Source organism: Pinus tabuliformis, chromosome J (assembly GCF_031772625.1).
Source record: "Pinus tabuliformis cultivar Carrire ecotype Pingquan chromosome J, CPIR1, whole genome shotgun sequence".
In the NCBI taxonomy this organism is placed as follows: domain Eukaryota; kingdom Viridiplantae; phylum Streptophyta; class Pinopsida; order Pinales; family Pinaceae; genus Pinus; species Pinus tabuliformis.
The window spans coordinates 32112354-32124507 of NC_142295.1; the positions used below are offsets into that span (position 1 = coordinate 32112354).

General features: G+C 39.3%; 2 protein-coding genes across 3 annotated transcripts in view; both read left to right on the forward strand.

Moving 5' to 3' along the window:
* The window catches only part of LOC149225302 (histidine kinase 1-like), a 493646-nt gene that overhangs the window by 416641 nt on the left and 64851 nt on the right, over window positions 1–12154 (forward strand). For both annotated transcript variants that reach the window (XM_089377050.1, XM_089377051.1), the window contains exons 10-11: window positions 11571–11613; window positions 11905–12054. In XM_089377050.1, coding sequence (XP_089233176.1) covers window positions 11571–11613; window positions 11905–12054 — 193 coding nt within the window. The remainder of the gene's footprint in view (window positions 1–11570; window positions 11614–11904; window positions 12055–12154) is intronic.
* On the forward strand, window positions 6638–8144 carry LOC149225304 (protein AUXIN SIGNALING F-BOX 2-like). Its single transcript, XM_089377052.1, has 2 exons — window positions 6638–7902; window positions 8091–8144. The coding sequence occupies exon 1, from the start codon at window positions 7353–7355 to the stop codon at window positions 7797–7799; it is 447 nt and encodes a 148-aa protein (XP_089233178.1). The 5' UTR covers window positions 6638–7352; the 3' UTR covers window positions 7800–7902; window positions 8091–8144.

Here is a 12154-nt window from a genome sequence, read left to right on the forward strand (position 1 = left end):
AAAGGCTCTTACACAAGAGTGAAGGCTCACAATTTGCATGAATAGATAAAGGGTATTGAAGTGTGATCACATACCAGAAATCTAGAGGTGAGGGCTAGATTTAAGAGAGAGCAAGATGATGCTCAAAGGTTGAAGGATCAAAGAAGCAAAATAGGCATGAGTGGCACTAGCAATTCTCACTTGGGTGCTAGTAATGAGCCAAATATTGTTCATGAAGCAAGAAAGAGGAGGGCAGCAATAGCGAAAGAAGAGTTATCCAAGCTATCAAATCCAGTTAAAGACAGTAGATTGTTGAAAATGCTTGTTAATCAAGGGATAGATGAAGCTGACTCAAGAATGGCAAGGGCTATCTTTGCTTGTGGCATCCCTTTTAATGTGGTTCGATCCCCATATTGGCAGAATTTGGTGAGAGCGATTAACACAACCCCTCAAGCTTACAAGGGCCAAACTATGAAAACTCTAAAAAAAAATTGCTAAATAAAGAGATGCAACTTATTAATGATGTTTTAAAACCAATTTGTAATTCATCGGGTAACACAGGGCTTTCCATTCTCTTAGATGGTTGCACTTATACAAGGCATAGGCCATTGATTAATGTCATTACATCATCACCAAAAGGTGCCATGTTCATAAAAGTAGAAGATTGTTCGGGTGAGGTAAAGGATAGTAAGTTCATAGCTGAAATTTTAATTGTTACTATTGAACAAGTAGGGCTAGAAAATGTGATGCAAATTACCATAGATAATGCACCTGTTTACAAAGTTGTAGGCTTAATTGTTGAGAGTAGATACAGTTACATATTTTGGACTCCTTTCATTGTCCACAATCTAAATCTGATTTTAGAAGAAGTTGAGGAAAAAACATAATGGATTAAGGAGGTCACAAGGTAGGCTAGGGAGATTATAAAATGCATCACCAACCAACACCAATCTCAAACAATATATCAAGAATACTCCAAATTGGAGTTGCCCAAAGTTGCTAAGACAAGGTATGCCTCAAACTTCGTCATGTTGTGTTGCCTTGTTGAAGTTAAAACTGCATTAATGAGTATGGTGGTGGGTTCAACTTACACTGAGTGGAGATAGGCAAATTCAAAGAAGGGAAGTATGGTGAGGAGGGTGTTGATTGATGAAGATAGGTGGAGCAATATTGATTTCTTGCTCAATTCACATTACTTGCATCTGACCTTCTCTGAGATGGAGACATAAGAAACCTTTCCTTGGAGAGGTTTATGATGGCATCAATACCATGGTTGAGAAAACTGAGGAAATTATTACACAAGAGGCTCCCATTCTTCCTTTTGTGGATTTTGATTTTGTTGAGCAAGTGAGGTCCGTCATTGTTATGTGGTGGAATGGGTTCAACACTCCCTTGCACACTTTGGCACATGCTCTGTATCCAAAATTTTATGATGACGAATTCATTGCTCAAGGCAATGGGAAGAGGAAGGCTCCACATAAGGACAAGGAGGTGGCCAATGGAGTGAGGAAACCCTTTCAGAGGTTTCCAACTTCTTTACAAACTGAGGTAAGTGAGGAATTTGCTTGTTTTGCTGTTGAATTAAAGGATTTTGCAGACACATCAACTTTGGATGAGAGGAGGACCATTAACCTAGTTAAGTGGTGGACTTTTCATGGGGAAAATGTTGTTTATTTGCAAAGTCTTGCCACTTGTATCCTATCACAAGTGGTAAGCTCTTCATCAACATAACGTAATCGCAACACTTATAGTTTCATTCACTCTATGGAGTGCAACATGTTGGGATTGTAGAAGGCTGAGAATCTTGTATATGTTCATTCAGTCCTATGCCTTGTGTCTCGTAGGGGTGAAGAATATACAAGGTGACCCCATAAAGATTGGGATGTGGAAGCAGAATGTATAGACTTAGAGATCTCTCTTTCTGCTCTTGATATTAGTGCCAGTGGTGATGCAAGTGGAAGTACTAGTAGAGTTTGCTTCTGCTGAACAAGCATCTTGTTCTATTTTTGTTGGTGAGGATGAGGATTTTTATGATTAATGATAAGTTGATGTAGCCAGTAATTGTCTTTAGCTGATGTTTTATTTTCCATTTTAGCACATACAGTGTCATGTATAAAGGTTGATTTTGGAACCTTCAATGTAAAGCCTCATCTATAAAGTCTAATTTTGGATTTTTGCATCATGTAATCATCTATGTGAGTTAATATAGACTTGGATTTTCATCTAAAATGTCATTATGTGTCTCATTCTTTCTTTTCTTGCAAGATAATATGTTATTAACTCATTTGAAATATATATATCTATGACTTTTCAACCAACATTTCCATTTTCTTGGGGTCGCGTTTCGAGCCATACCCATTTCGAAAACTTCTAGATGTTTTGGCATTGCATGCAACTTAGTTTGAAGATTTGTTGCTATTGTTGTTGATCATATCTTTCAAGCAAACCCTTTTCCTTCTTCTTGTATGCCTAATTGTACCATTGTTGAATCATATATCAAAAACCCTAGGCTACAATTCTCTCTTTATAGGCATCTTCACAAGTACGCTATTCCTTAACACCATAGTTTTAAAATTCGGCCGATTCGAAACAGAAACAGCCGAGTTGATCCGTTTCATTGCCCAGAAATGTGACTCGGTGGAAGAAACGGTTCAGTAGGCCGAGTCATGGCTGACTCGGCCAACTCGGCCGTTTTTGTATTGACTCGGCCGAGTCATAACCAGTGGCCTGTAACCCCATCAAAACAACGAGTTGACATTTTTTTAATGAAATTTTGAAGTGTTTGCTGATTGGTTTGAACTCCAATGTGTTTTATGAATTAGTTAAATGTTATTTGGGGTCCATTTCCCCCTCCCAAACCCTATTTAACACACTCAAATGCTCTCTACTATTGTAAAAGTGACATTCTCCTTAATCTTCATTTTCATCCTTTTACTTAAATTTTTAACATTACCATGAAATGACTCAGGATGTTTGAGAGTGGTTTCGGCCTCATTGGATTTCATATGGAGAAAGTAGAATTTTAGATTTCATTCAAAATCCAGCAGACTTATCAGTTTTTCAGGATTTCAGGATTGGAGGATTGCAATGTTTCCATTGAATTTTGTCATGTATTAGGGTATGGAACTCGTATTTAATCAAGAGCACCAATCCCTCTATGTACCTTGATGTTAGTGACATTGGTTGTCGAACTCCTCTTAGATTCGCTCCCAAACCAGGAGCTTCTGAAAATGTCGCTCCCGCTCCCGTTTTCGCTCTCGCTCCCCACTTTCGCTCCTGCTCCCAACTTCCAAGTAACACTGAGCAGATGATGTTGGCAACTCTAGCAATAGCCAGTAGTACTGGTCACAGACTTTTGTTGTAGAGGCCATTTATAGCCTCCTTGGTTATGTGTTTTTGTTTTGATCTCTATATCATCATCGTGTATGTATTGGACAATGCATTGGGTGCCATTTTGATATAATGGATATATTCATGCGCCTACTTTGATCATATGTTGTCTTCTATCTATATTCTAATGCTGTGTGTTTGGAAACATGAATGAAAATCTTTAAAATTATGTGTTTTTATAAAAAAATAAATATTTAATGTATTTTTTACAATGACCGAGTCATTGAAATCGAGCCGGCCAAGTCGATACCGAGTCGGAGTCGGAGTTGGGGTCGACCCTCGGCCGAGTCGGAGTCGGAGTCGGAGTTTTAAAACATTGCTTAACGCAAAGAATTGAGCTTTATTCTTAGTATAAGTACCTTGAATAAACCTATCAGAGTGTCACCATTTATGCTTTTGACCTAGAATACCATTTAGGTGACCTATACTGGAAAGCCTCCCTTGTGGTGAAATTTCACTAAAGAGTAGAAAGTGGGGTTCTAAGATGACAGTGTCATCCACCTCATTTTTTTTTTTTCTTAATCTGGATTTTGTCTTGTGAGGCCTTTCACAAGACTTGTTATATTTTGAGGCAGCGATGACTAGAACGAATCTCAGGCTGGTTTTGCTATTGTAAATTTAATATAAGGGTGAGGATCGAGTCAGCCTCGAAAGTGCCCAGAAAGAACCTCACGCTGTACTCAGAGGAGCAGATCACTGAGTTAAAGAAGAATCATTTGGTTTTGAACAAGTATTTATACACTCATGTACCATTAGACAAAACTCATAGTTGAGGATGACCTGATATATATAAAGTGAGGTCGAGCGATGCTACAATTTGAAACTGATATATATGTACGCCTGACATTTTGAAGTTAATATTAAAACTATGGAGTGTGGAAATTATTGCAGTTAACTAGTAATTATCCCACCTATCTTTTAAAGATTATTTGTCTCGACAAAAATATTTATTGAAAATATTGAATAAAAAAATACTGAATAAAAACACTACTGCAATATTCACGAATTAAAATATCCACCAATATTGCATTAAAATATCTACAAGGCACTGAGAAAACCACACATATAAAATGGACATCGATATTTTTAACAAATGTCGTTAGAAAAAACCCCAATGTAGAAAAAACCAATTTTGCAAATAAGGATTTTATTATTTCTTCAACAAATCTGTAATTTATTGATATTACAACAAATCTATAATTTATTGATATTACAATTGCTTGCCGTTAAATGGAAAAGCTCTAACAAATATTTTTATATTCTCTTTTGCTGATCAAATCGGCTAGGGAATAACCCCTCAACCCTTCTTCTACAATTCGCACTGCCTCTGATTATGCGCACGACCTCTCTGGCAACTCGCACAGACTCATTGGCAATTCGCACTGCCCTTCTGCAACTCACACTGGCACTTGCACTACCTCCAGCACTTGCACTACCTCCGGCAACTCGCACTACTTCCAACAACTCACACTACCTCACTCTGGCAATTTGCATGGCCTTTGGCAATTCGCATTGCCCTCTAGCGATTCACATTGGCTCTCTGGAGACAATTTCAGCCTTTGTAGAAAAATGAATTGGCCAACAAAACTACCTAAGTTGGAAGTATCTCGAATGAAGAACAACGCTGGAAAATGCTTCTTGCTTAATCACTATTGAAACCTAAGTCACCGGGTTTGGTGAATTTTAACGTTGAAATTCGCCAAATCTAAGACCAAATGGAATTTGTTCGTTTAAATTCGTTGGAAAAAATCAAATTGAACATAAACGTGAACCTGGAGATAATATTCAAATGGGTTCAACAAGGTTTTAATCCTGTTATTTTTTTTTCGTTTAAACTCCCTGGCAAAATTCAAATTAAACACAAATGAACTAGAAATTAATGTTCAATTGGGTTCAACGAGGGTTTAAGCCATATATGTAAAACAATTATTTACATAACTTAAAAGGTATTTAATAATCACAATTAAATTAATATAACTTATTTATCTATCACTATATATATATATATATATATATATATATATAATAATGTAAACTTTTATATAATCATAATTTAAATTTATATAATTTATTTATTCATCACCATAGTTATATATTGATATATTTATAAAATTAAGCTATAAATGTTAATAATTTAAACTATAATATATAATTAATATTAAAATTATTTAATATTTTTATTACATTGTGAATGTTATATATAGATATATATAACTGGTCAAACTTCAAGTCGAATTTCAAGGTTGTCGAATTTGAACACGACCTTGAACCAGATGACTTAGGCTGAAACCCTTGGTAGTGTCAAACCCCACGCTATCACTGTGCCTTTGTTAATTTGTTGTGTCTCCAAGATGCTTATCTATTTTCTGTTATAATCTCTTATTGAGAATTCAATGGCCAAGATCTAATCATGGTCAATGGCTAAGATCATCTTGACTCCATCAAACACCTTTTCTAGAAGTTATTAGAAAAAAATTGACTTGTCTTAATTAATACTAATTAATCAATCTGTTTTTCTAAGTTAGACTTTGAAAAATTATTAAAAGCTAGTTAATAATCTAATTAAAACATTTTCCCTTAGAAAAATTTCCTATACTTAGAGATAATTTATTCTCTTGTGTTATTAGCATCACTTACCCCTCTTGAGACTAAAATACCTGTCCAAGCTACAAAATCCAAAAAGATAGATAAATAGTGACATTAGAAAAGATGAGAAGGGACCTCTCTTGAGATAAAATGAAAACAGAATTAGTAAGACTACTTTGCCTTATACCAAAGGAACTACGGACAATCGAGTGAGAATACTAAAAGGAAAGAACATGAGTCAATTTTTCCCTGCCAATACCGTCAGAAATGGGCTTGATGCAGAAAAAGATCTGAGAGATGCTAAACAACAAAGAGGATTCTATGATATTCGCTGCTCTGATGGTAAAATATATATTGGAGAAACAGGGCACTCAGTAGAAGACTCAAAAAAAGTTGGAAATAATTAATTCCTACTTGTCTATGGTTGTAATTTTCTAATTGAGGAGTTTGTTCCTATATAATAGGAATAAGCTAGAATATAGTTTCTCTTAGTTTAGTGTGTGGTTGAGAGAATATCTCAACCACACTACTGTACGTCTAAGATAGCATTCCTATCTTGAGACTATTGATTGTATACATATGTGTGTAATTTCATTATTCAACAATTAATAGAAAATATATTGAGTGTCTGCAATTTTATCTTGGTATCAGAGCCTGTGAGGGCCTAGCCCCTCCTGGGCCTGGCCCCTCCTGGGCCTGGCCCCTCCTAGACTGAGGGAAAATAAAGAGTTTATTATATATTGTCTGTCCATCAATTTTATGGTCTGTTCAAGTGCTTGATCGAACCTGTGTTGATCGACTATGGAGGCGTTGTCTCTTGTTTGCGTGGACGTTAGGGAGCTATCTGCGAGCGCAGGATTTGATGTGTTCGTGTTCTACTGGTTCGAACCTGATTGGGAGTTTCTAAGTATCTAGGGTGAGTGGGTAACTCCATTCATCTCTCTGACAGATGACAGATGAGGTTAAGATGCTGTTGTTGGTACTGCCGCTGCCATTAGCATTAGGTTTCGTTGTGCTAGGCTGGAATCTGGATGTGGCCTTATTTTAATGAAGCCCCCGTATCCCGATGGTCTTCACTCTCTCGGCCCTGCTGGGCATCCTTCATAAATATCTATGTTCCCTGTAACAAATTGCTCAGGCCTGTGACCAAGGGGGAAATGGAGCCCACGCCCAGCGCTCGTAATTAGCTGGAGCTAAGAACCAAAGTGTGGACCATATGACCAACCATCCATTCATTGCCTCTCCGGCTCTGGAAGTTTGAGGGGGGCGAGATTCGTCCACTAGACCAACGTGGATTCAGGATAGGCTGTTGTTTTCGAGAGATCTGAAACAGCGGGGGTTGCAGGAATGGAACTGGAGACCTCCTACTGAAGGCCAACAGTGCGAAAGGGTTCGGAATGATGAAGAGGAGAGGGGATTCTTCGTCTTCATTCCCAGACGAGGCGCTGGAGCACGTGTTGTTCTTCGTGGTTTCGCTGGTATGCAAGGCCTGGTACAGAGCCGAGGCCTGGAGCCGCCGGAAGGTCTTCATTGGAAACTGTTATTCTTCGGCGAGGGATGATTTGGTGCGTAGGATCGTCGATTCTGCTGCGGAGTTCGGGTGCTTTCAGGCGATAAACCATGGCGTTTCTTGCAATGTGGCCGAGAGGGCCGAGAAGGAATGCAGTGGATTGTTCGAGCTGGCTCTGGAGAAAAAGGAAGTGGTGTCAAGGTCTCTGGAGTCGCCTTTTGGATTGAGGATGGTCGATGCAATACCAGTACTTCAGCGAGGTAGGAATCGTTTTGGCTGGAAAAAGAGGCCAACCAAATTGAAGAGAAGGCTGGCTTGTCAGGCTATGATCTGATGCCCATTCAGATTGCGATGGCCGGCGCTGTGCCTCTCTGAAAGGAGCTGGAGGATGCATTATAGATCTGTTGATGGAATCTGGATTCTCATATTTTACAACGGTGAGTCTGAGATGGCTGCTTTCGTATTGGAGTAAATAGAAATATTTTTATTTGGATGTGTCAACTGGTTGCATGATTCAAAAATTTCGTGGACATGATAATGAGGTGAATTTAGTAAAATTCAATGAGTATGGTGCAACAATCATATCAGACGGATATGATCATACAGTTAGAGCATGGGATTGCAGGTCACATAGCACAGAATCAATTCAGGGCCGTGGTGGACGTCTGAGCCATGATGGTGGAGCTTTGAGTGCCGACATGGAAAGGTATTTGCTGTTTATGGCCTGGGTCTTACCAAATCTGCACAGTTTGCGTGGAAAAAGCACGTGTTCATAAAGCCTTTGGTGATCTTCAATTTAATGAGTTTGGATGCGATTCCAGACCAGCTTTCTGTTTCCTTTGGGGACAGAAGCCGGAGCAACTCGCCACGGTGGAGTCGATCTGTTGGAGAAGTTCTTGAGCTTAAGAACGCAAATGTTGTCTTTTTGAATCTGGGAATTTTTTATTTTTTTTTATCCGTGCACTGTAATCATACTTACAGTTTTTTCATGGTGGTGGAAATTTTTATTACTTGGCGGACGGCAGGACAAAGTCTTTGCATATGGGCTCCCTACACGTCATAGACACTTGGCCTGCACATCCATGTTTGGCTTTGATTCATGGTTTTTCCCTTAACATTTCAGATTTTAAGGAGTTTCATGCTAATTTTATCTTGGCTGAGAACAGCATGGTCTACGTTTCGACCCGCAGGTCGGCAAAGTCCTCGAGAAAAAGCTGGGCTGCGGTTTACTCGACCTCAATCGAAACAGGGGAAACGAGGTGCCTGACGCCCGACGAAATCGCAGATTTTAGCCCCGCTGTGTCCCCCTCGGGTGAGTGGGTCATGGTGGCCTCCGAAGGAGAGCGGGGATGGCAGGGCGAAATACGCGATTTGGAGACCGATCTTATGTATTCAGGGCCTCTGATGGTTCTGATAGAAGGCTTGTTGTGAAGCATGGCGGGTGGCCATCTTGGACCGACGATAACATCGTGTTCTTCGACAGGCAGGCGGAGGACGGGTGGTGGAGTGTTTACAGAGTCTCCGTTAATTCCTCATCTGCCCCGGTGGAGAGAATTACCCCGCGGGGAATCGATGCCTTCACACCGGCTGCATCCCGTACCAGGCCTTGGATTGCTGTTTTCCACGCACAGGCCTGGGAACGGCGTTCTGACGTTCGTGAGCGAAAGGGACGGACTCCCAGAGCTTTATCTCAACATATACCTTAAGGATAACCTGCCAATTTTAGCAGGGAAAGGGGAGGAAAGTAACCGGCGCGAGGCACTGGAGGATGACAGAACAACTTATGTGTGTCTGCGATTTGGAGAGTGAGATCCGAGCAGATGACAGCAGATCGGTCGAACCGGTGGACTGGTTATGTTGGCAGAGGATTGGTTGTGAAGTGGCAGCCCAGCATGGAGAAGATTGTTGGGTCCAAGAACACTCCAGGATTGGAGGAGATCGGGCCGGTGGTGTGTGCCGAGCAGGCAGCCAATTGCAGATCACTGGTTATGATTCATGATATTTCTGGACTCTAATAGTTGCTGTTATGTTTGGGAAATAATCATCTTTGGGCAAAGATAGAGAAATTTGATATTTTGTCAACCTGAAAGTCTATTTTTTTTTTATGTCTTGGAATCATGGATAATATTATTGAGCCTTATTGAGCCTAGCTAACTCAATGTAGGTAAAGTTGTTTTGTTAGAATTCATGACTCTAACAAATGACAGGATAAGCATGGAGTTCCAAGAAGTTATTTGACAAAGATGCCCAAGATGTGAACTTGGGATAAAGGAGCAGCAACAATGTTTATGGTGGACAACAAAGTAGATTTTTTGTTTTTAGTGTGGTTTGTGGAATAGACTCCCTAGCATATTATTGTAATAGTCATTGTATGTACCAGAAACTCCAAATGTTGAATGTAAGCCTTGTAAAGGCATTTGAAAGTTCGTGGTGATCCCAAAACCACTTTGTAATGGTTTGTGGTCAGCCTGAAACCATCTTTTGTCACTGTAATGTGACGGTTGGTGGTGAACCAGAAACCATCTATAGAGTCCTAGTGGCTACAGGATTTGCCCGGTGGTGGCATATTGAAGTTGGCGGATTTGCCCGGTGGTGGTAAATCGGACTTGCCCGGTGGTGGCATATTGAAGTTGGCGGATTTGCCCAGTGATGGTAAATCGGACTTGCCCGGTGGTGGCAGATTGCCTTTGTGGCTGAATCGCCTATGTGGCTTGAGGTGCCTTTGTAGTTGTGTGTACACAGGAGCTTTGTGCTCGTAGGAGCAGGTGGATTGCAGTAACACCTGGCTCAGACTCAGATGATTTTCTCTGAGTAGAAGGGGATTGGCGTTTTTCGCGCTAACAGCAATGCCAGGAAGGCCAACTGGCGCGTCTGTTAGGCCATTAATCGCGCCAATGGGTGTGGGTTTTTCGTTCAGGATCGCGCCAATTCACCTTCAAGGGGATCCGTGGGATCGGAGAAGTTGTGGATCTGTCCGAGGGCGGCAGAGTGTGTTTTTTGGAGGTTTTGTACATGCAATTCACCATGACAAGTAGTCATTAAGGGGGGGAGTTGGAAATAATTAATTCCTACTTGTCTATGGTTGTAATTTTCTAATTGAGGAGTTTGTTCCTATATAATAGGAATAAGCTAGAATATAGTTTCTCTTAGTTTAGTGTGTGGTTGAGAGAATATCTCAACCACACTACTGTACGTCTAAGATAGCATTCCTATCTTGAGACTATTGATTGTATACATATGTGTGTAATTTCATTATTCAACAATTAATAGAAAATATATTGAGTGTCTGCAATTTTATCTAAAAAACACTCTGCAGACGTTATACATAAACTGTACACAAAGATCTACACTGGCTGGCCATTCGTTCAAACATGGGAAAACGTCAAAAGTTATTGCTAAATAGGACAACTTTATAAGAATAAAAATCAGAGAAACACTAAAAATAAGGAAAAATGAAAATAGCCTGAATATAGACATAGGTGTAGAGCTTAGTAATAGCTGGTGAATGGTTATCCACCTCATAAAAAAACATCCACGTGTCTGGGTGAAGATTAAAGCTACAAGACAACCTTCAATGCATGAATGAGCTTATGTCTTGTGCAATCAGCATCTTGTATTCAAGCAATATCCTCGGGCTATAATCTTTCAGCACTTTGCTCATGAAAATGAGCCAAACTAGTTGGCTTGAAATGTCGAGACAAACAAAAATTAATGCACAGTTCCTCCTGTTCCTCTATGAATATATTTGTAAGGAAGTTGACGGGGAAACATTCCTACTGTCCTTTAGGTAGAATGGAGCTCCTTCTGATTGTACTCTTCTGTTGTAAATCATATTATGTTTTTCCTGTATTAACATACGTACCATTTTTACAAAAGTAACTGGTTGATACTTTGTTATCATTATTTGACCAATATAATAATACTATTAAGCACTTCCATAAGTATATTGTGAATTTAGTATGTCAGGTGCATGTTCATCCAAAAAGGGTGTTTTAGTTTGAAGTTGAACATAATATAGGCTTTCCTACAAAAGAAGCATGTTTTAGAATTTAAAATAGAAATGTCTTAGATACAATTCATTCATTTAAAAAACAATGTTTTGCAGGTATGGTGGTACAGGTCTTGGCCTTTGCATTGTACGTTCCTTGGTATGTGAACTCTAACTTGAAATTATAGACAATGTATGTTATTTCATTTAATGTTTTCACTCACTTCACAACAGACTTAAGTGATTCATACTTTAGTGATAGCGTGCCTGTTAATAGAGATTTCTTTGGACATTATTGATTATACTTGAGGAACTCATGGGAAAACACTAGGGAAACTAAATTGCTTCAAATTTTTAACAACCCCTCAAAATGGTCGAAACCCTGTTGTAATCCTTTAAAGTCCAGTTCCTTTAAGTGTGCTCAAGAAATCAATGTTATTATTTTTTACAGGTTCATAAAATGGGGGGGCAGATTAATATTCAACAAAAGGAAGGGCCAGGAACTTTGATGCACTTATCCTTAGTGTTTGGCATACCTGCCGAAAACTCAGGGCAATTTTCTCAGCACTTTTGGAACAGATTTGGAAAAGAAAGTTCAATGGTATTCTACTACAGTACCTTGCTATTGTTTTATTTAATAGTAAAATAAAGAAGTCAGGGTGCCTTTTTTCCACATTGTCAAGACACTCCTGCATCTTCCT

What these genes read in the sequence shown, in the direction of transcription:
- LOC149225304 (XM_089377052.1), top strand. Translation starts at nt 7,353, where the DNA reads ATGATGAAGAGGAGAGGGGATTCTTCGTCTTCATTCCCAGACGAGGCG.